The 25658-nt window shown below is 37.6% G+C and overlaps 1 protein-coding gene across 7 annotated transcripts; it reads left to right on the forward strand.

Annotated features, from left to right (window-relative positions):
* The first annotated feature begins 697 nt into the window (after positions 1 to 697).
* On the forward strand, positions 698 to 24113 carry FBXO38 (F-box protein 38). 7 transcript variants are annotated; one of them, XM_084535320.1, is made up of 22 exons: positions 698 to 838; positions 3468 to 3609; positions 4469 to 4602; positions 5693 to 5856; positions 6284 to 6449; positions 6829 to 6966; positions 7260 to 7397; positions 7832 to 7925; positions 8342 to 8472; positions 8806 to 8976; positions 9943 to 10085; positions 10920 to 11142; positions 11858 to 11977; positions 13091 to 13270; positions 15052 to 15765; positions 18453 to 18553; positions 19280 to 19382; positions 20456 to 20622; positions 21253 to 21398; positions 22138 to 22241; positions 22470 to 22583; positions 23195 to 24113. In XM_084535320.1, the coding sequence occupies exons 2-22, from the start codon at positions 3482 to 3484 to the stop codon at positions 23371 to 23373; spliced, it is 3558 nt and encodes a 1185-aa protein (XP_084391446.1). In that variant the 5' UTR covers positions 698 to 838; positions 3468 to 3481; the 3' UTR covers positions 23374 to 24113. The 7 variants fall into 7 exon arrangements, with proteins under 7 accessions (XP_084391446.1, XP_084391450.1, XP_084391452.1 ...); XM_084535324.1 differs by having other exon boundaries at positions 4485 to 4602; positions 5769 to 5856; XM_084535326.1 differs by having other exon boundaries at positions 787 to 838; positions 5769 to 5856.
* The last annotated feature ends 1545 nt before the right edge of the window (positions 24114 to 25658 follow it).

The following is a 25658-nucleotide window of genomic DNA, read 5'->3' on the forward strand; positions in this document are numbered from 1 at the left end:
ATGTGCGCACCCCAATGCGGCACTTGCCTTGGTTTTATGCAGTGAAGAGTTAAATATGCATGAAGTTTCTCGATGTGCCTACACATACGCATGACCTATCCCCACTTTAAAATTAGTTCCAGGGAGTCATTTTCATAGATTCCTCCTATCCACGCTTGCACTGTGTTTTCTGGTAGTGGTCGCTGGGGGTCATGGGGATGAAATTAATGAGTCTTCCTCGTCACCGCTGGTTGACCTCTCATCTCAGCGCAGACTCATAAGCTTTTCAGCTTCTGCTTAAAGCACAGATTCGGTTTCAGTTGATTCTTAAAATGTTTCCTCTTTTCTATCAGGAACTGTTTTTCGTGAGGAATCCCAGAATTTCCTGCCTCAGTTTCTTTGCAAAATAGGTAGTGGAAGATATCGTACCTGTCCCTTACTTGTCTTATTTACTAAAGTTCTTTTGGCTGCCTTTCACATGCCCGTTAGCCTATCTTATCTACTAAAATTCTTTCAGCCTCCTCTCACTACTACACATCTTTGATCGTTATTGTCGCATCAACTCCCTTTAACAAGTCTTTCAGGGCTCCCTTCGTTGCATTTCTTTTCAAAATACGCAGCGTACATGCCTAGAACCCAGCGGGCTGCCACCCAGCGGCGAGCCGCGCCACACCCAAAATGGCGGCGGCAGCGCTCCGCCTCCCCTTTGCCGTCACACCAAGATGGCGGCGGGGCGGGCCGGAGCCGGGAGCGGCCCCGGAAGCTTGGTGGCGCTGGCGGAAGGGGACGTGCAGCGAGCGCCGGCTGGGCTCGGCCCTCCCGCCGCGGCCACCATAACAGGGCGGCGCTGAGGGGGCAGGTGAGGGGCGGCGGGGCGCGGCGGGGCCGCCCGGGGGCGCGGTGGGGCCCTCCCGGCTGCGGGCGGCCGGGCCCGGCCTGGCGCCGCTGTCCTGAGGCCTGCGGCCTGACAGGGCCTGAGGGGAGCGCGGCCTGGGGAGGTGCAAAATCAGCCCCAAATCAGCCCCTCGCCCCGGGGCAGCGCCCCTCTGAGCGCGGCTCTCTGGGCTGGAGCTGCTCGTCCCTCAGCTCGGGGCTGGGGGAGCTGGGCAGGCCCCGTCGGTGCGGAGAGGGGGGCGCGGGGCGAGCGGTGGGCGGCAAGGCGAGGTGTCGCTGCGCTGCTCCTCGCGAAGTGAGCTGAGGAGGATAAAAATCGTCCGACTGCTTCTTTACGCGTTGCTTTATTTTTGAAAATGAGGTCAGCTTGCCAGGGGAGAACAAAACGGTAAAGGTGCGCCTTTGCGGAGTAGAGCCCAGAGGAACGTGTGTGTTTAGCAAATCCTGTCTCGTAGGTGTTCTTCTTCACATGTACTTCTAGGGAAGAGCCAAACTACCGTCCAAACTCAGGGCTAGTCGTGTTAGCTGCCTTTAAATCTTACAGGATGCTTCTAGGATTTTCCCCTTCATTCTGTTCTACTTGTTAATATCTTTCTCTTCTCTTACCTTTGATTATAGTTCTTAAGTCTTTCTCTCTGCTGTACTTTAAACACCTCTCTAATCCCTTATGTGTCTGTATTCATCTAGGCTTATGTTGTATCTAGTTCTGTTCAAATGAAGTGATTAGATGACATTTGTTTGGAATCCATGTAATACTTGTTTTCATTAGAATCCAACATCAAAAGTAGTTCGACTTTGTGGATTTTAACTACATTACAGTACCATATTATTAACATCTCAAACTCTTCCCACGTGCACCAAAAAGAAATGTAGCATATGTATTGACAACAAATTTAGAGTCTTTAGTTTTGGCTGGAGAAGCCCTAGCTAATTAATAGGAGTAGATATGTTTCATGCTACTCACTAGCAGAAGGTGCCAATTAAGTTCTTTTAATATTGCCATTTAAAATGAAATGAATTACGACAACATACAGTTGTTAAAGTGCATACAAAAATGTGTGAAAGCACATGCTTTTCAATAATTAGATTGTAGGGAAGCCGTTAATATTTCTTTTTTTGTTTTTTTGTTAGTGTATAAATTATGTTGGAGAATGCAGTCATTTTTCATGTTCATGAAATGTTTTTCTGCTCAGGTGCCGCTTACGTGTAACGTGAAGCAAATACTATGGTGTATTTGCATCACAGTGAATGCTGTAACAGAAACATCTCTTAAGTTTTCCAAATTCTGTCTTTTTTAAAACTTGTTTTCTCTCACCCATTGGATTTTGCTATTCAACCTGTTAGACAGGTTTACTGAGTTAATGGTGCTTTACCCTACTTAGCAGAAAGCATTCCTCAGCTAAATAGCAGTAATAAAGACATTTCTCTTGCCACTCATCTACATAAGATGTTAACTTAGTTATTCTGATATTAACATTGAGTTAATGTTATTTCTGCTATGTGTTTGCTACTTCCTACAATAAATTTGTATGCTTTTAAATAAAACCTTTTATTCATATTTCAGTCTGTGTATGCCAGTATGTGTGCTGTGGGACAGTATAGACACAAGCACGTTAATTCAGTAAAGCGAAGGGGGACAGAAATCCTGTGCATTGCTGCTGAGGCAAAGTGTTTCAGTTTTTCTGGGACTTTAATCTTTAACTAAGCAACCTGAATATTTTAGGTAGTGTTCTAACCTTCAAGAGGAGCTGATTTGAGGACTTCTGATAGTCCTTTGTTTTTCCAAGAAAGAACAGTGGGTGCCTGGCTTTTCTAAAAGGAAAATGGTTTGTTTTCTGCTAGACAGAGGCCTTGTGCTGTTTCACTGGAAGATATCTAGTAGATATTTGGTAATCTCTCCTTGTGATTTGCCTTGAAATAGTGTGTGGATGGTATCTCTGAAGACACCATCACACAGAGGAATTGATCTCTGATTAAACCCGTGATGATTTTTCTCCTGATCTATTTGCCTTAGCTCAAACGGTTGGGTCTTTGTTGTTTCTTAGAATCATAGAATGTCCCAAATTTGGAAGGGACCGAAGAGGATCATCAAGCCCTACTCCTGGCTCCATGCAGGACCACCCAAAAATCAAACCATATGTCTGAGAGTGTTCAAACATTTCTTGAACACTGGTGGGCTTGGTGCTGTGATCTGAGGAGCCTATTACAGTGCTTGAGCACCCTCTCAGTGAAGAACCTTTTCCTGACATTTAACCTTAACCTCCCCGATGAAGCTTCATGCCATTCCTTCAGGTCAGCAGAGAGAAAAGAGATCAGCACCTTCCCTTCCACTCCCCATCATGAGGAGGCTCTAAATCCAGGAAGTTACGACTGAGACCTCGTAACACCAGGCAAACTACAACTTGCTCAAAGAATTTTTCAATTTTAGTTAATTCCGTTCAGCTGTACTGGAGTTTTTCTTTATTTGCAGATTTTACTTTTTTTTTTTTTTTTTTTGAGAAACTAAGCTTAATCTGGTCTGTCCTCTACTCTGTCCTTTTTGTCTTTCAGTTGCACTGAATTTGCATAACGTTGTGAACGTTTCCTTTCTTTAGAAATCATTGCAAATATGGGTCCCAGGCGGAAAAACGTGAAACCGTGCTCAGTGAACAGAGAAGGCTCTGAGTCTACCAAAGCTGATGAGCCAAAAGACTACATGAACCAGCTTTCTCATGAAGTGCTTTGCCACATATTTAGGTGAGCAGCTTATTGGAAGTCAATCTATTTATTATTATAGTGTTTTCTATTTTGTTTTCTGATCTCACCTGCATTGATGCTTGTGTAACCTATTAGAAAGTGTAGAGGTACTGTGTGTACTACTGGATAAAAACTAGGTGAGAAGGGGGGAGAATTGGTCTTTCAGTTCCAGAGTTCATTTGGACACTAACTTGTGAATGTCATGAATAGTAGAATGACGAAGAACTAAAAAAAAAATACTTAATTTTGTTCACAAATGCGGGATGACAAGTGTTTAAATATTGATTTTAGTCCAGAAATGTATCTCAGGTATTACAAAGCTGATATGCATATTATTTTGAAATTGTTGTGCCTGTTTTGTAGTAGATGCAGAAGGGAACTTGGATGAATGTTCTCTCTCCTACACCACAACTTCAGGATGTTTACCCATACCGATGATATTCAAAACATAGTGACTTACTGACAAGTTCTTTAAAAACAGTAGCTCCCCCAAAATATTTTCCAACTAAACGTGCTAGTATGTACTAGAAAATGAAAATATCTTTAATTGAACTGTGGAAAAAAATGTGGCAAATAGTTTGGTTAGCAGCATTTATTAGAGAACTAAAGCATCTCTCCACTTTAATATTGTGTTTATACCTTAAATATCCTATATTCAGCATCAAAAACTGGTGGTTCCTTCTCTGTAGCCAGATCTCACGCTATTAGAGTACTGTCTGAAAATTCCATTTAAATTAATATTATTAGGCATTCAAAACGTACGAATTCATGTAATTATGCTTGGGATGTTTTTTAGTTTGGAAAAGCCGAAGGAATCCACATCTGATAAACCAGAGGGGTGTTTTTTCCTCTCCCAAAGGTACCTTCCCTTGCAGGATATCATGTGCATGGAATGCCTGTCCCGGAAGCTGAAGGAAGCAGTCACTCTTTATCTGCGAGTAGTGAAGGTTGTGGATTTATGTGCAGGCCGTTGGTGGGAATACATGCCCACTGGTGAGTAATGCACTCACTCAAGAACTGCATTAAAGTGGTATTGAGCGAAACTGGCTGTTATTTCTGCTGACATACACAGGATGAATTTTCAGAAGCAGGAAGAAGAGTTAGAAATTTAATTTTTTTTGACTTCTTGTGATGTTTGGATGTCTTCCTTGAGTATGTGGTTTGGATAATTTATCAGTCTGTATATATACATGTGTGTGTGTTGGATATTTTTGTAGCAGAAATGGGGAATCTTGTAGCAATCTGTAAATACAATCTATGTTTGTCTGATTATTGTAAGGGGGTTAATCCAAGAAGAGGCTGTTTACATGCAGGCAGGAAAAAGTACAATGGAATGAGAGAGCAACTCATCTGCCACCAGTTAACAATGTAAGAATAAATAAGTTTTGATATCACACCTCAAGCCATCTTCAGAACAAAAGACAAATTTAGCAACCTAGGTCAAGTCTGCGCATATTAGGGTTTCTCTTAAGGTTTGTTGAGGGAGAGAGCTAAAATAAATGTATTCTGAAAGTCAGAAGATCTGTGAAGTTAGATTTATTAGGACTGGTATTATATAGATGGTTAGACCTAACCTAAGACAGATGTAAATACAGTCTTTAAATACTGTCTTAAATTTACTCATTTTAAATCCTTATCTGTTGTGTTACGTTAGAATAATCTTTCCTTAAGAAACTGTATCATTTCATTGGGAATTGTGAGTTCCGGTGAACAGAGACACAGATAACTGATCTAGCTAGGTGTTTTTGAACCATGTAGTTGATAAATGGAATTCCCAAAAAGATAGAGACACAAAGCCTGTCTGCAGATTTGCTCTTTCTGAAATGAAAGTATAGTTAACTCTGTAGCCATGCAGCTACTTTAAAAGAAACATACGGTGGGACTGCAAAATTCAAGGCAGAAGAGTATGTAGGTCATAACTTATAGAATCTGGAAGTGGAAGACAAGTTATTGCTTCACTGAACACGTCTTTTGACATTGTAGAATTTGTACTACCATATTAAGAGGACAGCGTATTTGGCTTTCCCGTTACAGCTAGGTGTCTGCTGTTACACAAATACCAAATCTGTTGTTGTTATCTTAGGTTTCACTGATTCCAGTTTCCTAACGCTGCTGAGGAAGATGCCAGACATTGAACAACTTTATGGTCTTCATCCCAGGTATCTTGAAAGACGCAGAGTCCGTGGCCATGAAGCGTTCAGCATTCCTGGAGTTCTAGAGGCTTTGCAGGCCTGTCCAAATCTGTTGGTGAGTGGCTAGATTCTAGATTCAGAGAGAACCTCCTTCAACAGCTGAGATGATCTGTGTTAACAGAAGAAATGTGGCAGAGCATCATTGCCAGTATGTTTTCAGGGCTTTCTGTTCAGACCTGTTTTTTATACTCATATCTGACTGTATTATGCAGCGGTTAATTGTGACTCTATTCGCAAATGTACAACTAGCTTGGAATCAAGTACTATTTTTAATTGCACCAGTAAGAATCACAGGTGATGTTAAGTCCAGCCATGAATTTAAAGTCTTATTCTTCTGCGTTTTAAAAGATAAGTCTTGCTACAAATGTACAGTAAAATGACACACTGCATTATATCTCTTGTTACTGAGAAGTTTACTTGGCTAATAGAATATTGTTGCTTAAATTGGTATAAGAGCGTTTGCTTTGCTTCTTTTTATCCAGGGTGTTGAAACCTCTCATTTAGAGCTGGTGGAAGCTATTTGGACATATATGCCACAAGTTCATATTTTAGGGAAGTTTCGTAATCGTAATGGTGCTTTTCCAATCCCTCCAGAGAACAAGCTGAAAATTCCTATAGGAGCTAAAATTCAGACTTTGCACTTAGTAGGTAAGTGTTTAGTGCTGAAGTGGTTGGCTTCCACGCAGGTGAATTTTAAAGCTTTGAAAATTTGTGAGATTGTCATTGTTTTTGAGAGAGGAATTTTTTTTGGAATGTGTCATTTTTGAAACATTAGTTAAAATATATGTGATGGCAGATCCAAAGTATAAATTCTTTAAAAAAAAAAAAAAAATGTTGACAAACTGAGGTGAACAGCTTATGTTTAAAATCTTTATAGCTTTTATTACATGCCACATAGCAAAGAAAACATTCTGCTCTTAAAGCCAGAGTATTAATCTAAAGAAAATTACCCTAGAGTTTATAATTCTCAATGCGTTGTGTAAAATGGTACCCTGTATGAACTTTTATTTTGTTTATACGTTATTAGGGGTGAATGTCCCTGAGATTCCTTGTATCCCAATGCTGAGACACCTATATCTGAAGTGGGTGAGACTCACCAAACCACAGCCTTTTAAAGATTTCCTTTGTATCAGCTTACGCACTTTTGTAATGAGGAATTGCGCAGGTAAGAGCGGCTCATCTGTAGAGGGGATGTCTTAGCATGTAGCAAATCTAGTAATTCTGTTAAAACTGCATAGGTACCAATTAACTGCAAATGGAAATCTTATTGACTAGATTCTGAAGAGTTGTTTTATTTGCAGTGTTGGATAGAAATGTCCTCTACATTATTAAATTATGTAGTTCTGTTGACTTCTTGATCTAGAAGGATTTATGTGGACACGTTTGAATTCTTTAATGTGGTATGTTCAATTTTGTTAACTGAGCAACCTTTGGTCTATATTGGTCTGTTCTACGCAGGACCCACAAATTCTTTGAAGTACGTTCCCCTAGTGACGGGCTTGGCTTCTGCCCGAAATTTGGAGCATTTAGAGCTGGTTCGTGTTCCGTTTCTAGGAGGACTTATCCAGCATGTAGTAGAAGATAGCTGGAGATCAGGTATGGAACTTCTTTTATTTCGTACTTTAATTAGATAGATAAAAATAAAAAATGCTAGCAAATACAGGAGATATGAAGCTTAACTTTTTTATCTGTAGCATAGCCTTCCTTAATAATTATTTTAAAGGTGTCAGGTTTGGAACTATGGTTCTGGTGCTAAATATTGCTCTGTATATAGTGCTCTGTATTGAATACTGTTTAATCTTTTAACTGTAATTACTTCCAGACTGATATGTTAACCTTTCAATTGCATTTGTTGGTGAGTAGAATGGGCAGGATTGGAGGAGCGTTGTTGCAAATATATCTTTAAATGGATTTGATAAAAAAAAAAAAAAAAAGTTCTGTTAATTCTCTTGTCAAGACAACACTGGTGGAAATATGTAAGGCTTAAGGATGTTATCTATAACTGAAATGAAAGAATGTTTTTTTGCCAGGTGGTTTTAGGAATTTGCACACTATAGTTCTGGGAGCTTGCAAAAATGCACTTGAAGTGGATCTTGGCTACCTCATCATAACTGCTGCACGAAGGTATAGTCCTTCAGATCTTTCTTTTCCCCTTTTTTTTTGAAAATAAGATCTAAGTAATAAGGTTCAAGAATATGAGGAAGTAGAGCAACCTTCAAAAGTTTAAGGAATGAGTGTTTGTAAATGTCACGTATTCTGTGGCTAAAATAACATGGAGTTCTTTCTGCTTCTGAGTCACTTCGTGTCTTAAGCCTTGTTCTTGAACTTGTATATGAAAAGCGTCATGCTGTTAGTCTCTCAACTCTGATATTGCTATGTAACTGCAAAACTCTGCTGTAAAGATACAAATACCCTCTTATTCCTGCTATTTTTGAAATAATATTTTCATTCTGATACCAGAGGGCATCTTCTTGAGTGTTTTTTATGGTAATTGTGGTTTGGCATGCCTTTTAATGTGAACAATTCTTGGTTGTGTTCAGGTTGCATGAAGTGCGGATCCAGCCTTCCTTGACCAAAGATGGTGTTTTTTCTGCTTTGAAGATGGCTGAACTGGAATTTCCACAGTTTGAAACTCTTCATCTAGGATACGTTGATGAGTTTTTACTACAGTGTATGACATTTTTTATATACGTAATTATTTGACAAATGCAAGAATTAAATGATGTCTTGTTGTTGTCTTTTCAGTCATTTTCTAGGAGTGATTAAAAAAAAAAATTAATGTACCCTTGGTGAGGCTGCTGATCTCATACAGCAAAATGTGTTTTGTTTTTTTTTTCCACTTCCTGAAGTACTTACTGAAATTAGGAAAGCCTCAGTTTTATTGAAGTGAAGTAATAAGCTTGATCCATTTGCAAATTGGACTAAAATAGGAAATTAGGAAATCATGCTATTAAGGGCAATTTTCTGAAGTTTGTTACTGTATTTTCTGCTGTTTTTTCCATAGGTAAAATGACAAATGGGGACTTGGTGAAATATGGCTTGGCTGATGTGGTTGAAAATCCAGGAATTATTACAGATATTGGTATGAAAGCTGTAAATGAGGTTTTTTCTTGCATCAAGTATCTGGTCATTTACAACTGCCCACATCTACATAACCCAAATAATTGGATCACAGGTATTGCACGCTTTTTGAAATTTCAGCAATACTATGTGTGAGCGATTGCTCACATCTTGAGCTATTCATCCTGAAACTTAACTTTTAAAACACAAAATCCTCTTAGTGGATAAGCATAATTAGATATTACAAGGAAAGGTTGAGGTATTGAAATGTACTTGCAAAAGGTGTTTAATGTCCTTTGACCACATGCATACTTTGTATATAGAAATTTCATATACAAATGTAAACATGTTTATTTGCACTGATAGGCGAGGAAGAAATCAGTATTATTTCTTTTTAACTAGTATTTTAAATATAAAATTCATCATAAAATTGGCAGCATGTCCAGTTTTTGAAATACGTATTTTAAGTATGTGTATTTTTATTTAATGCCTCTTGAATGCACATTCTTTCAGGTTTGGTGGTGAGAAGATAGTCAAAACTTTGGCCCCTTGGATTTTATTTTCCTTTCCTGAAAGCTGGTAAAAGTACTAGAGAGACAGTGACAAATAGAATGGGGTTCTTGTCATGTGGATGCTGACACTTTATGAAATAGAGATGAAAATACAAATTTATTTTTGTGCAGTCATTGGATAACCATAAGATGATAAAATGACTTGTGACATTACTCACAGGAACTCTACAGAGGACAACCCAATGTTACAAACTAAGACATCCACAGAATTAACTTGTTTTGCTCTTTACAATTTGAAGGTTGGTAGAATATGAAAAACCCATGGAGTGATATTAAAACAGATTTTTTTTTTCCTCACACTACTGCTTATTCTATTTTTTTCGTAAGTACAATTGACGAAGAATGGTTTGGAACCATAATGATGCTGGTAGTAGTCAAAGCTGGAGATACCAAAGCTGCCTATTCTCAGATCTGGAATGAGTATAAAGATGAAAAACTGAAATAGCAGTTCTTAAAAAAAAAAAAAAAAAAAAAAAAAAAAAAAAAAAAAATGCATCTCTTTTCTGCAGATCATTCAAGATGGACCCGACTGGTTGATCTCACACTAGTGCGATGCCATGCGATAAAGCTAGATTCTTTTAGTCAGTTCATTGAGTTATTGCCAAGCTTAGAATTCATTTCTTTGGACCAGATGTTCCGTGAACCTCCTAAGGTGTGTATTTCGATGACTGCTTTTTATTTCGGCCTGGTCAGTTGAAATACGGTGAACTCTAGCTGTTATGTATGCTTTTAAGTAGTAATACATTAAATAGCTTGGTCAATAAATTACTTAGGTTGCAGTTGCTATTATCATGTTTTGTTAGGGAGAATGATGCTTCTTTTGAAGATAGAGTAGTGATATTTATGATGTTTGTGACCAGAAAACATGACTCGTGTTGATTCCGTGTTCTGTTTAGATCTCTGCTGCTTTTTCAATTTTTTGATTTTATTTATTTTTTTCAAGCATAAGGATTTGTGTAAAATGGTGAGGGCTTTTTTATGATATTGTAGTGGGTGAAATGGGGGGTATTGTTCCCCTACTGGAGTGCTTTCAAAGCTTGAGAATTTCATTTTTAATGTTCTTTCTCTCATACTGTAACACAAATCTTTGTAACAGCTGTTGTAACATAATGAAAACTGCTTTCTTTGATCATAAAATTTATCTTGAGGCTACTGCATTCCAGGAAGACTATATGATCTGCTATTTCTATTGATGTAATATGATCTCATATCATATAATTCAATAAAGTAAGATTTTATGCCTTATGGAGTTCCCTTTCATTCAGAGTTTAACAGAGAAGTGAAAGTTTTCTGGGTTGCCAAACTTAAGACACTTCTGCAATGTGTAGCATAAGCAAATATTAGGAAGTTTCCCAGTTCTTCATATGCATGTTGGTTGCCTATCTTGGGTACTACTGACAGAATGCCTTTTCTGTTGGTATTAGAATATGTTATGGTGATAACCTATTGCTGTTTTCAAATCTTTATAGTTGCTCTTTGCTTTCAGGGTTGTGCTCGTGTGGGCCTAAGTGCAGGTACAGGAATTGGTGTCTCATCTGCCCTGGTCAGCAATCAGAACTCCAACAATGACAATGACAACAACAATAACCACCAAAACAACAACAATCCCAACATCCACCACAACAATCACCAGCACCCAAATGACCAAAATGAGGAGAATGAGCTGCGGCAAGATGGGCAAGCTGAAGAGCAGCAGATTGCAGCTGACGGTAATCTGAGATCTTTGTTAACCTTTGGGGGAAGTAAAGGTATTTGCATTGCCATTTACCTAGAGTCCCATGTAAATGAGAGAAGATACTGGTATGTGTTGAAAACTCATTACCCTTACAGTTCCTGGTATGTAGCTTCTTTAATCTTTCTAACCTTTTTTGAGGGCTGTCTGCATATTTCTGACACTTCTTTGATAAAAGCTATCTTTCTATTGTATCAAATAGCTGGTTTAGGAACATGACAATTAAATGACTTGCGGCAGTACAGGTGTTAACAATGTGAAATTTCAGTGTGATGCTCATCCATGGATGTGTGAAGTGTTTTCTAAGCTCTGCTGGTCAGGTCTGGGACAATGTCACAGTGTCAGCGTGTTTTTAAGATTTCCCAGCAAGGGCAGAAATCATTGGAGGGAATGAATATGTAAATCCTGTTTGTACTGCTAACTGCAGTGGAACAAGGCTCTTTGAAGAGTGGAAAATCTGGAAGAAGTAAATCCCCAAAATTAGGCTGGTGCCTTAGTTAAGGAAAAAATGTAAAATAAGTCTTTGCAGGGCTTCAGTGTGCAACCTTGAGGCTCCCTGAAGGAATCAAAGCAGCTGTTATTTAGTTCTCAGTGGCTCTTTGAATCTCCATGGGTGCCGGTTGTATTCTACTTATGCTTATGGGCTCTGTTCCTTTTATTTCCTTGTGTTGACATTATGTCAATCTTTTCAGCATTAAATGAGATGGAGGAGGTGGCACCAGAAGAAGGGGTGGCTGCAGGGCAGGGCCACAACGATGTCCCTGCTCACAGTCAGGCTATTGTTCCTATGGATGTCGATGAAGAGCAAGCAGGTAATATTTTGGTTTTGGAAAGAAACTACCTTTTGGTATCCCCTTCCTGAGGGGTTAAATTCTTCAGTATAAGCCTGTTTTTGAATGGTTTTCTTCAGCTGGGATGTCTGATACATTGGAAATAAAGATGCTAGCACAGCTTACTGCTGTGAATAAATTTATTCTATTTTAAAGTCTGTTTTGCATTCCCCAGTCTTCTTCTGCCTATGTAGTAAAAGATCTGGATATTAAAGTTTTATTTATGTGCTGAATATAATCAAAGGCTCTGAAGGCCTGAGTAAGCTTGTGCTGTTCCGATACTGACCTCACTGGTGTACTGACCTCACTTCTTTCACTGCAGTGCATGGAGTCTCTTTTTTGCATTTTTTAAGTCAGAACAACTTGCTTCAGTATTCATTTAATTTTTGTTAGTGACATCTGTAAGGCAGCCTTGAAATCTTTTATAGCCACCATTTGCTGGACAACATAATTGTATACTAAATATGCCAACACCATGAAGTAGCATACGGGTATGCTGGATCTGTTTGCTTTCTCAAGATAGCTCCTGAAAAAGGTTATTTAACTTCATATTCTTGTTCATTTACTGTATTAGTCACAGGTAGATGTGTCATTGTGATTGAGTAACTATTTTAGTTAGTAGGCAAGAGCGGTAACTAACAGTACACATTTATCTTCTAGGTTTCTAGTAATTCATGCTTTTCCTTTGCACCTCTACTGGTGGGATTAGAAGGGTAACTTCAGATGTTCTGGCCTTCATTTCTGTCCTTGTGGTGGAAGTTTCAGGAACTGATTGTAATACATAGTGCAGTTACTCTTAATGATTGTGGAAGAACCTTCAAACTATTCTGAAGCAGAGAATCTTGACTGTGAAAACCCGTATTTTGTCGTGCATTGTGAATCTTCCAAACTTTCCTTACCAAACTAGAATGTCTGGTGCTGAAATGCAGTGATTTGCTCTTCCCATATCTGGGTTTTAATAAAGGAGACACAGAAAGGGTGGATAAGTTGAACGAAATTCATCTTGTTACTTTTTCAAATGATTCTAAAAGTTCTTTGGCCCTTTAATCTATGATTCACTTATTATTATGTGAACTGTTGCCCTTCTTTTTTCAGGACCAAGTGGTATTCAGCCTGTTGTAAAACCAGCGCCTATTACTGTCCATGATTCAGACAGTGAGGATGAGGAAGAAAACATGGGAAATTCAAGAGCCAGCATCACTAACAACATTGCACAGAATTACTCTGATGGAGAGGAGAAAAACAGAGATGCAGTGGAAATTAGAGAACCTTCAGGTGTGGAACAGTTGGGTGAGGGCTGGGCACTGTTGAGCAAAATTTACTCTTTAAGATTCAGTCCTTTGGGCCTGTTTGGTTCTACTCCATTGTGTTCCATTCCATTTTATTCCTTATGGTTCAGTTCAATTTACAGTTTTGTAAAAGGCATGTTTATTTGCCACCTTCTCTTTCTGTTGTTAATATCCAATCCAGAATGAAGATGCAGGGACACCTCTCTCTGAGTTCTGATCACACAGTTGCTGTACAGAGACAGATAAAAAATAATGGTGCTGCGCTACTCTGCAGGCAGAAGAAACCTTCTACTCTTCTGTATTTGCAAGTGCACATAATTTATCATGTATCTGAAGACAAATTTGTAGCTATGTTGTCTTTATGATTCATGTGCCAAAGCATTGCTGCTGATAGAAAAAGTGACAGTTGTAGCCATCTTTTAGTTCTTACAGGCACTGTGGGAGGGGACACTTTAAAGGCTACTTTACTTTGATGGGAACTTTGCAAGTTAGAAAGAATTCTCAGGGTGATGTTCAGTACTCTCTGAACCTCTGTACCTCTGAAAAGCGCTCATGTTTACTGTTTGTGTATATATATATTTATTAGTGGTATAAATATTATTATGACTCCTTTGGAGTCAGAGGCTTAGAGCTTTGTAGTAGGATGATAACTATAGAGTTACTGAGTTGTCGTCTCTTGTAGAGTTTACAGCTATTAGCTGCACATCTGTGGTGCTGTCAGAGTTCTCTGTCTGATGCCATGTGACGTACTGCTTTCCAGCAAAACAGATGATGTACTGTTCTAAGTGGTTTCATATGCATGTAAAACAGGAGGAAGTCAAAGTCAAATTATAAGTAATTGACAGATGAAGTGCATATGGTCTTAAGCCTTGGTCAGTATTTAGCTAAGCAATTAGCATAAAAGTCCTGCATTGTGAATGACCGAGACATGTACTGGTCTAGTACTGATTTCATTTCTGCAAAGCCTGAGGCAAATCAAGGCAGCAAAGTATCTTCTTATAACCAGCATACTCTCTGCCCATCATCCCCACTGTCATTTTAGTACATTTCAATGAGGCTGTAGGGCGCTGTGCTTACAGCATAGATGTCAGTTCTGTTTTGGGGCTTGAAATAACCCGCAATAGTGACAAGCTGCATTTGGAGACAATTGAAATGAACTTTTATAGAGCCAATAATGATTTTGGTGGCTTGGTTTAATGTAATTAGCTGAGAGGATTAAGATAGTAGACATCTGAGTTCCAACTGTGATTTGTATGTTGTTCGCTATGGATTTTTGTTCATCTGCAAACTGAGACTAGTACCTAGCAACATCGTGTTTTGTACCCAGAAGGGGAGCTAAGGATTGCTGTTGAAAACAAAGTTTAGTCACATCTATGTTGCTATCTAATTCTTCAGATTTATTCTTCATACTTAAGAAAGCATAAACCTAGTATTATCTCTATGTTTTGTTAATATTTTTGGGCTTTGGCCTTTTTAACCAATTGATTTGTCAAAATGTTAGCATTTCTGGCAAATATTTACTGGGAAACATACCAGCATACTACTATAAAAATAGCTGCAAGGCTTTATAGAGATTCAGCAACTGCTGGAACTGCTATTAATTCCCATATCATCAGAAGGAGTTGCGAATAGCAGAATAGTCCTGTCAAGATTCGTTATTATCCTCTAGGCTACCTTCTGTTTTAAGTAGTCTAACAGAGTAGCAGTCTCTATATATTTGAAATGTGTATTGGGTTGTCTCATTGTTCTTTCATGCTTTACTTACAGTGAGCGGTAAAGGCAAGACACCACTGCGGAAGAGATGCAGTGTCAGCCAAGTGGGCCAGGCAAAGCAGTTCCATGCTGAGGAAAGCAGCTGTGAGAAAGGTTGTCAAGTAACAAGTGAGCAGATTAAAGCTGACATGAAAGCAGCAAGTGACATGCCTGAAAAGAACAAAAGCAAGGATTCTTACCCGGGTTGCAGTAATGCAACAGGATCAACAGGAACATCCAACTCCTGCAGTGGTGTTTCTCCTAGCCCTGACTGTGCACAGACAGCTGGTAGCCACACTGCTGGCACCAGCCCAGCAGCTGCAGATGAATCCAGGCAATGTGTCTGCTCACCTAGTAAAAGTGAAGGTTCCAGTGAGAGAGAGACTGAGGAGAGCTCTGTTTGTTCCAGGTGTTCCTGCTACAAGCCACAGGACACACAGTGGAGGACTAGTGGGTGTTGTGATGGGGAATACCCATCCACAAGTGGAGCCTGTGGGAACGGACCAAATAGGTCAGATTTTGCACTTAGGACTCTGCCAAACTGTGGTTCTCCAGGAGAGGCAAGTGATGAGAGGACTAGTGGGAGTGCCTGTGGGCCTGCCAGTGGGGAGGAGAGCATGGGCTCACAGCAAAGGAGCTGTGAGCTGAAGTATAAAGAAGAGTATCCTCGCCGACCACTAACAAGAGCTAGAAGCAAGCTGTCACATGTCCCTCTGGTGTCAGAGTCAGGTATGGCCTATATGCATATGTTCATTTCCGAGTAAACTACTGTGCTGGCATGAAACAGTATTGAACAAGAGCAACAGCCACAGGTAATACTGAAGTTAAACATGAAGTTTACTGATTAATAATATAAAACTGTGTTGTTGTCAGAGTATTGATCTGGAATGTCTGACTTCACTGCCATAGCTAGGTAAAATAACAAATCTCTGTAAAGAATGCTAGTGACTTTTTTTTTTCTCCATGCAAGTATTTCTGTATGTTATCCATACATACTAAACATTGTTTGATTTACTCATTTGAAAACCAAATGCAACTTCTTTTGACAGCATCTCTCTTCCTGTGAAGGCTGTCATTCATTGAAACATAAGACTGCCTCCCCCATTAAAATTCTCCCTTTAAAAGGAAGAAGACAGCAGGTATGCTCAGATCTTAGAAAGAAGGCAAAAGTTAATAACTAATACTTTATCAAGCAATAAAGAAAGCCGTGATTATGATTGAGCTATAATACTGCACAAGCTTGTGCACATCCATATTGGACTTTACTTCCAGGTTTATTAAGGCATGATGATCAAATGTGTTGAAAATTGTCTTTTTATTAAGTAAGTTCACTTTTCACATCATCTAAAACGTATGGAAAAAAAAAACACAATAAGATAAAATCCTGATGGGCTGAAATGAAGCCAGAAATGTTGGGAGAGTAGAATTAATGTAAGGGATGAACTTGCTGTTTCTTCCGAATATGCTTGCTTGCCAAAGTAATCATCTTAGTTCGGCATAGCACAGTTTTGTAATTACCTCATATATCCAGGATTCTTTCCTGAGAATATCTGGCAAGTAAAATGAAATTTAAAAATTAAACGTGTAATTACAGAACTGTATGCATTGGAGGTAGAAAGGATCGATAGTAGATTGATATGTCTGTTAACGTGGAATGATTCAACCACAGCATGTCCCAATATCTTTCCAATTCCCAAGCATTAGGAAAACCTAAATCACCTAGGAAGTTGTTGAAAAGCTGAATGCGTTTCAGCTTGAAGAAATGATCTTGTTTTTAAATTTAAAATGTCTGTTTTCTACCTTGTTCCATTATAACCAGATATTAGTCTACAGAAATCAAAAGAAAATATTTCCTCCCTATCCTTGTCCATTACCAAAAATAACATTAAGTCAGTCAGATCTAATTATTACTTCATTGAAGAGTTGGAAATGTTTTTCCTTGAATAGCCTAAAAATGTGCCTTAAATATCATTGCTTTCTATTATTCTGGCATAAATTAAACTGATTTTCAGCTTCTGTAACAAACCTAAGTTTGATAGTATAAATTGGTTTCTTTGTAATTATTTAAACAGTGGAACAATAATAATAAGTGAATAATAAAGACAGTGGATTATTTTTTTTAATTACCACTTACTAGCTGGCTAAAGGATGATGTGTAATTTTAATTTTTACCTTAGTGAAAATGCAAGCTACAATTTTTCTTGTAGTATTTTTTTTTCATTTAGACTTGTTTTAGTTTTTACTTGTAGTGAAGCAAGCTTTTCACATGTTAAAAGCATTTTGTATTGAACCTTCTGTAAGGCCTTGGCCTGTACCTTGAACAATTCAACACAAAATTGGAAAATCCTACCAATGTTACACGTAGAAAGTATTTCTCTAACTGTAGATACTCTAGGAATTGTTAAAAACAAACAAAACAAAAAACAATAGCAACAAAACCAACCAAAACCAAACAAAATAACCCCAAATCAAAACATGGGAATCATCATTCATGGATATCAAGCTACTTAACATTGCATCTTTCAGTCTGTGGATTCCTTAAAGAATTGGCCTGAATTTTGCAGCTCGTTGGTGGAATTTGATGTTAAATAGGAAAAAAGAATTTTGAATGTTAATAGTAATATAGATTGGAGTAAATATTTTGTCTCTAAAATTTTGCACTTTTATCTTGATTATGAATTGTTGTAAATATGCCATCTGTTTAAACAAAAACAAAAGTTAAAGGAAGCTTCATTTTAGTAAAATTTACATTCTTGATCTGTCAATCACAGAAAATTAGTTCTAGGGCATATTTTTTGTCTTGATGTAGGAAGTAAGGGTTGTCATCTATTACAGTTCTTTCAATTTTATGTTTTAAAATCAAACAGGAAGTTGATATCATAGATATAGGTAATGGAGCAAGAAGCAGCTTGGGAACCTCTTAAGTATTTTATACGTGGGCATTGTTTGCAATATCAGGAAAAAGTTGGTGACAGTTATATGGAACAGATTTTCAAGTAGTTTGGGGATATTTCTACTATTTAAAACTTTGAAGTTATTTTGGTTCTTGCATTCATTAAGAACATTGTTTGCTGCAGAGAACGAAGAGTAACCTAACAACTCATTATTTGTTCTTTTCTTGGCTCCTCATCTCTGATTTTGGACCAGTAAGTTCAGCAGGCCTGTGTTTTCATCTATGAACAGTGCTTCCCCCTCTCAGGTTATTATTCTTCACAAATGATTCAGAGCAACAAACCTGAACGTGTTTTTTTGGTGCAAGGAAAAGATATATAGTTGTTTGCAGGACAGACAGGTATTTTGATCTAGTTATGTAAGAAATAGGTGTACTAAATGACACTTTCAGCTAGGAATTGCCTCTATGGTTGTTCTCCTGAAATGCAAACAGAGAAAAACTTCTTCTGGTGTTCTGTTTTCAGAGGTGGCCAAGCCAAAGCCACGGCAAACCACAAAGCGGAAAAGGACAGCTGACAAGTCCACAAGCACAAGTGACCCAGTTATTGAGGATGATCATGTTCAAGTAAGGTCTCTTCCTCACCTGGTACAGGTTTATCAGCTGGCTGTGCTCATGAACAATGATACGGGAACACAAGCTTGTCTTCTTTGTAGGGCCAGATGATGTTGCTGTTCTCTTTTGTCCTATCTGTACAGAGGAAAATTCTGTTAGGCACAGTGATTCTCTGACAGGCTTGTGAAGAGCAAAGTACAAGCTAAAGCTAAAACTGAAGTTTGTCAGATGCTCGTAGTTATAGTGCTGCATGAAGTCCTGCCTACCCGTACTGTTCTTGATGTGCAGGGGGAAATTTTATTCTTTAGCATTTATTTTTGAAATGACAGCATAGGCTACTGCTGTTAAAGGAAATATGGGATATGTAATTACCTCTGGATATATCAGCTCAGCTGTTATGTTGCAGGCTGGAAGTTTTCTTAGTGTGTGAATAACAGATAGGTGTTACTTAGATTTTTCTAATAGAAATTGTGCTTTCTGATATGACTTCTATTTAATCTTGTGAAGTTTTCTTTTGCATTTTGTGATGCTCTGATCAGCAGGAAGACTTCTTTTTCTTATTGCCAGTAGGAGACTAGTCATCTCAAATGCCTGTTGTGTACAGAAGCTGTGTTATGTTTATTAGTATCCAGTCAGTATCTTTCTGTACTTGGCAGTATCCTTTACAATTCAATTTTATTTCCTTTATTTTTTCCCTGAAATAGTTTTTTTTTTTAAATTATTTCTTATTTTCACCAGGTCCTGACTTTGAAATCCAAAAACCTTGTTGGAATCACCTTGACCAACTGTGGAATAACAGATTTGGTACTGAAAGACTGCCCCAAAATGATGTTTATACATGGTATGTAGCTAATGCTATGCTTGTCTCAACCTCTCAACCATCTGGGTTTATTAGAAGCTCCTGAAGGAATTAAAGTTACTCCATTGTTTGTTTTATATTTATCATCTGCTTTGCTACAAGTCAAACTGATGCTGAGAATTACTGCTTCTCAGTTTGATTGTCCCTTTCCTTCTAAGCTGTCTGATATTTAATGAAGATTAGTATCAAAAAATCAACAGTTGAAATTATATGACATCTATGAAGATAGAGATGTTTATTGAAGAGAGATAAAACAACAATTGGGAACTGATGAAATGAGTTCTAGAACACTTTGTTTTTTCTCTTATTTCTTCCTGCTTCCCTGGACTATTTAGCTGACATACTACCTTCCTTACTGACAAGATAAGAGTCTATTTTCAATTATGGTATTTAAGATACATTAGATTCACATTCTGGGTTGTATGACTAGTCCTGTATTGAAGCATTGGGTCATTTATTGTTTCCTTCAACACCTACACTAAACAACGTGCTCTCTTCTGAAATGAGGTATCTACTTATCAGAGAATGAAGGAATCTTTTTTTAATTTATTTTGGAATATTTCTCTAAACGTGCATTATTCTTTAACAAAATTTTGATGACACGAGCATGATTACTGGAAAGAAAATAGCTTTCCTTTACATTGCATGGCTTTGTGGTACTCTATATTTGATTTGGTTTTAAAGTCAGTGATTTTCATTTGTGGGGATACACAGTTTCAAATTTTTTGTGTTTTTTTTTTTTTTTAAAGAAACAAAGGGAGAAAATGATTATTGTTAGATTAAATTTGTCATGGCCTTTTAAAAGGACTCTTCTCATAGGTTCACAAATTAAAAATTTGATCATGATGGGGATGAAATAAATAGCTGCTATATTTCTTTAAATGTACTTAAATTGCCAGCTATCCAAACCACTTCATTAATTTTTATTTACATTACTTGTTTGTCTTCTTTCAAATCAGTCTGCTCAGAAAATCCTGTGAACTTCTAAGGTATTTTCAGTAGTATATTTATTTTGTTTTCTTTTGATTCTTTTAATTTTGTTTGCTTATTTATAGCTACAAGGTGCCGTGTGTTGAAACATTTAAAAGTAGAAAATGCACCAGTTGTCAATCGGTTTGACTATGCTCAATGCAAGAAGTTAAACATGGATCAGGTTCTGGATCAGATTCTCAGGATGCCTCCGGAAAGAAACCGGATAATTTATCTTCGTCCAATGCAGCAGGTATACAGCCAGCTTTGTTTAATCATGAACAGTGATGAAGTTCTACCTGTATTCTCCCACCTCTCCTGGCTTCATATGTTCTTCAATTAATGCAAGAAATGTAGATGGTACAATAACTTGTTTATTAAGGCTATCCCATCAAAGCTTTTATTGTAGATTCCAGAACTTGAGTGATACTGTATTTTAAGACTATCTCCAATTGTCATTGCATTAGAAGATAATACAAAAAAACATAATGCATAGGTATCTGTAATCTTTTACTGATACAACAGCAGTTAATCTTTTTACTGCCACTGAAAGCTGCATCTTCTTTGGGTGCTAAACAGTGTTGCAAAACAGTTGTGGTGCTGGGAGCTACCCTTTCTTCCCACAGATTACTTGTAGGAGAAGTAAACACTGACATTTACTTGTTGAGGTCATTTGACAAGTAAATAAGAGAACTTAATTTAGGTTCCAAAAATATTTTTTTTGACTTTAACACTCTCCCTGGGACATTCTGTGTTATACTGCAGTGCTGCTTCTCTCATGCAAAGTAATGGAAGTTTTTGGGTTGATTTGTCTGACCAAGGGAAGGCTGATTTTGTATAAAAAAAACAGCTTTTACATGTCTTTGTTTGCCGTCTTTCACAGGTTGATACATTGACTCTTGAGCAAAAGATATTTAGTGGCCCTTATCCATACCACATTTGCATAATTCATGAATTCAGTAACCCACCTAATGTCCGCAATAAGGTGCGCATTCGGAGCTGGATGGACACAATAGCAAATATTAACCAGTAAGTACTTGCCCCTCAGTAGCTTTACAGAAAAGATACTCAATCCTGATTCAAAGATACATTTAGCTGCAGATTACAGTATTCTGTTATCCGAGTAAGAAAAAAAGTTTGGCTAGTGAAGTTTGTGTTTTAGATGGTGTGATAATATAATTTCAGTATATACAGATGTATCTAATGGAAAATGTAGATTAGATAAATGTGGTCATACAAAAACTATTGGAGAATTCTTCAGCTCTATTCCATACAGCAGTAAAGCAATTGAATGTTGAAGGAATCAGGATGGTTGAGGAATATCTTCAAATCAGAAGACAAGTTTCTTTTATTAAAAAAGAGAAAAGACCGGTTTGCTCCGAGAAGTAATCGTAGTTTCTGGGGAAGATGATGTGCAGTCAATTTCAGTTCCTTGCTAAGGAGCAAGAATTCCCAGCAACAGGGACTTGTACACAGTGGCTGTTATCCAGGTACTTTAAGTCAGTGTTTCCATTGTTCAGATTTTCCACTGAAATGATTAAAAGGACAAATGCACTTTTGAAGTTTTATTTTAACTGCTTTCCTCATTTATACAATACATATTCTCTGTGGTTACTCTCAAAGGTGAAGAGTCTTACAGGAGAGTTTCTATGGATTCAGGCTTATTAAAGTAATGGTTATGTGATAGGGTCTCCCATTTGGTTCTTCCTCCTCCCCAGTTCACATTTCCTAGCACTACTGGCTGTAATCTTTTCATCCTTCTCTCTAGAGAGCTTATTAAATATGAGTTCTTCCCTGAAGCAACACGAACTGATGAAGACTTGAAAAAATACACCAAGTATCCTTGGGGACGAGATATTTACACTTTAGAAGGTGTGTGTTTATAAAGACCTGAAAGCTGATGCTCTATGTCTTGCTAAGATAAGTAACTCTGAGTGCATCATATTATAAGAGACAGGAATAATAACTCTTATGAGGGAAGTGGAGAACATTTGACAGAGTGGAGGAATTGAAGGGAGGAAGTCCATTTTGACTTGATGAAGGGTGCTGAAGCTGCGGGTGTGCCACTGTCCTCCTATTCTCATCCTGTCTCTCTTCTAGGCATTGTGGATGGCGCCCCTTACTCCATGATTACTGACTTCCCATGGTTGAGATCACTGAGGACAGCAGAGCCAAACAGCTATGCCAGATATGACTTTGAGGATGATGAGAGAAGTGAGTAGTTTTTTGATGTGTTCAAAGAACTTTAATTTGTTGCTTGGTCTAAAGCTGACAATGCACGTTACTTCATTTTCTATTATTTCACTACTTTACTAGAATAATCTTGGAACGTCCTTTGTTAGAGATATTTTTAACTGATGTGGTTTTATATATACTTACCTAGATTCAGTTCTAAGGGATGAAGCTCAAGAGGATGAGGAAGAATGAGGATGAGAAATGTATAGCTCTTCTGGCTATACATTTCTCTGATTTTTTTGAAACTGATTCATAGATTCAATGACTATAATGTATATTTGATTAAAAGGAGTAGTTAGTTTAAACACAACGTTAAAGACAAAAAATAAAAGGCTGCTGCTTCATCCTTAATTGCTCTTGTTTGTAAAACATTTAAGTGATCACTGAAACAGGTAACCTAAAACCATGTCAGGTAAGTCTCAGGAGTGAGGTTCTGGGATTCCTTTTGTCCACACACATAGGGACTTAGAGTATATTAAATAAGTATTGGAGCTATTGTAAAATTTAAATATGGGGAGGGAAAGGCAGAACAAATCTGTGAATTCCTTTGTAGGAAATGAATAGTTTTTATTCTTCTGTGCCTTTCACAGCTACTATTTATGCACCCCGGAGGAAAGGACAGTTGTCTGCAGACATCTGTATGGAAACAATAGGTGAAGAGATCTCTGAACTGCGTCAGATGAAAAAAGGAGTATTCCAGCGTGTGGTGGCTATCTTCATCCATTACTGCGATGTCAACGGTGAACCAGTAGAGGATGATTACATCTGAGTGGATCCTCCACCTAACTTTCATCTCCTCCTAAGTTCTGATTGGCACTGCCAGATGAGAAAGCAGGTGGATTCTTTCTGAATGCAGAGCATTTTCTTGAAACACATACACATACTTTGCAGTTGATTTCACTCAGTTTGGGAAAGAGTATGTAGTAAATGTATAATGAAAAGTAAAAATTGTATACTAAGGTTTGTACATAGAGTAAACAAAAGAAAAACTTCCTAATACTGAGACTTTATTTCATATGTTTATACAATTTAATTTAAATTCCATTTTAGTGAAGGCAAATAATTAGAAACAGGGAAGAATATTTGAATTCTTCAGCCCATGCAATTCATAGAAGTATTTTTTTCTTACAAACAAAATCCCATTTGCTATGTTCAAGAGAGTCATCAGAGTCTCTTTTAATCTGTGCCTTTTTCTTGAGCATTTAAGAGTCCAGTCTGAGTAAACCTATTGAGCACAATCTTTGTGTCTTGTGTGCATTTTTCAAAGGGAAAGAATTATTCAACAGTTGTTGTAAAGAAGGCCAGAAGCTAGAAAGAATAGCGATCTGTGGTAGTTTCTAGGCTTCGTAAAAACATTTTTGGGGAAGAAAAAACATTTGGCACCTTAAAAATATGTTCTAAAGTTGTTTATACCACTAGATTTCAATGTAATTGTTTGACTTTTGTAATATGAAAAATGCATTACTAATTTGTTGCTTCCACTCTCTATCATAAATATGCACGTACTAACTGGCTGAAAGCTGATTTTGTCTTTAAGATGGGAAAAGGTATGTGTAATTACTGACATGGCTACAACTATGAAAAGCACACGAGTCATCTGACACAGTCAGCTTTCAGGCTGATTCACGTTCAGCTCATGAATGCAGATTTTCTATACAGTCAGTAAATATTGCCGTGCTTTGTCCTTGAATACTTGTTTTTATCAAGGTTAGAAAATGCCTCTCATTCCCACAGTATTCATAGATGTTTTGTGTGGATGTCCAGAATTTGCTGCAAGTCCTCTATGCAGGTGTTGCTCACTGTATATTCCACTGAAGTCCTTTTGATAGGTATTTGACGTGTTTATGCAGATGTCATTTGACATGTTTAATGCAGATGTCAGCAATAACAAGCTGAAATTACTATATATAAGAATCCCAGTTCTTCCCTAGACTGACAAATGCTACTTCTTTGTTGTTTTTTGATTACATGGTCATAATGTAGCAAAATTCTGTGCTTAATTTCAAATTAAAATTGATTATCTTACTGTCCATTAGTGACTAACCTGTGTGTGGAGGCATCCACACTGCAGTTCCATAAATGTCATCTGTACAGTATAGAAACACACAGCTAGTATTAAAACAGAGGCTTGTGTGCTTAGTAATGTGCCTTGTGGGAGCAGGAGACATATTAAAGGCTAATGTGCTGCTAAACAGTATCTGCATGCACAACACAGCTTTGCACAAATGCACCTTTAGATGTACTGTATATGGTCAGCTGTGGCTGATCTAGCATAAATGATCTATCATTTATGCTTTTAAAAGTTGCAGAGTTACCAGCCTACTAAAATACAACTGTGGTAAAAGCTGTAGAGCAGATTAGTTCATACCATTATACACTTTTATGCGTCATTGTTAATGGTTTCACTTCTTTTGAACATTGGCATGAATGTGACTAACAAGGTTTTCTCTGACATTTAGCTCTGTAGAACTGAAGATGCAAAACCATTAAATGTAGCAAAGCCAGTTTTCTGTGTCTGTCCCTGGGCAAGGAATTGTCTAGGTAACTAAAAATATATTAGTTAAGAGGAAGAAAATGGTGCATAATGGAAATAGCAAGAGGCTTGGTGCAGTAGTGTTTTCTCACTTGTGCTCTCTCTGCTCTTTAACAGGGGGTGGAGCGATAGGTATCAGGTAACTGAGTGCTGTTCAGATATTTGCTTTAATGCAGGATAAAAGTTAATGGTTTAGTTGTAACAATTATATCTAACCACAGATAATTTAGTGATGATATTCAGTGAAAATGTGTGTGACTCTCTAGAAATGTTACAAGTAATCTGATTCAGTAATGTTTACCATTTTAATACAGTATGTACAGGAAAATGTTACTGGATTCTAAAGTATTGCACCAGATCTCCATTTGCTATCTCTAACGTTAGCCTTTTGAAGAAGTATTTATACAAATAATGTACTGATTTATATTCAATATTTCTTTCTGTAAGCAGCTGAAAATTGCAGTAGACTTAACCTCTTAAACATTACAGTCATTTTACACAGAGTAGCAATGCAATAACTA

This window comes from Aythya ferina (assembly GCF_964211825.1).
Source record: "Aythya ferina genome assembly, chromosome: 14".
In the NCBI taxonomy this organism is placed as follows: domain Eukaryota; kingdom Metazoa; phylum Chordata; class Aves; order Anseriformes; family Anatidae; genus Aythya; species Aythya ferina.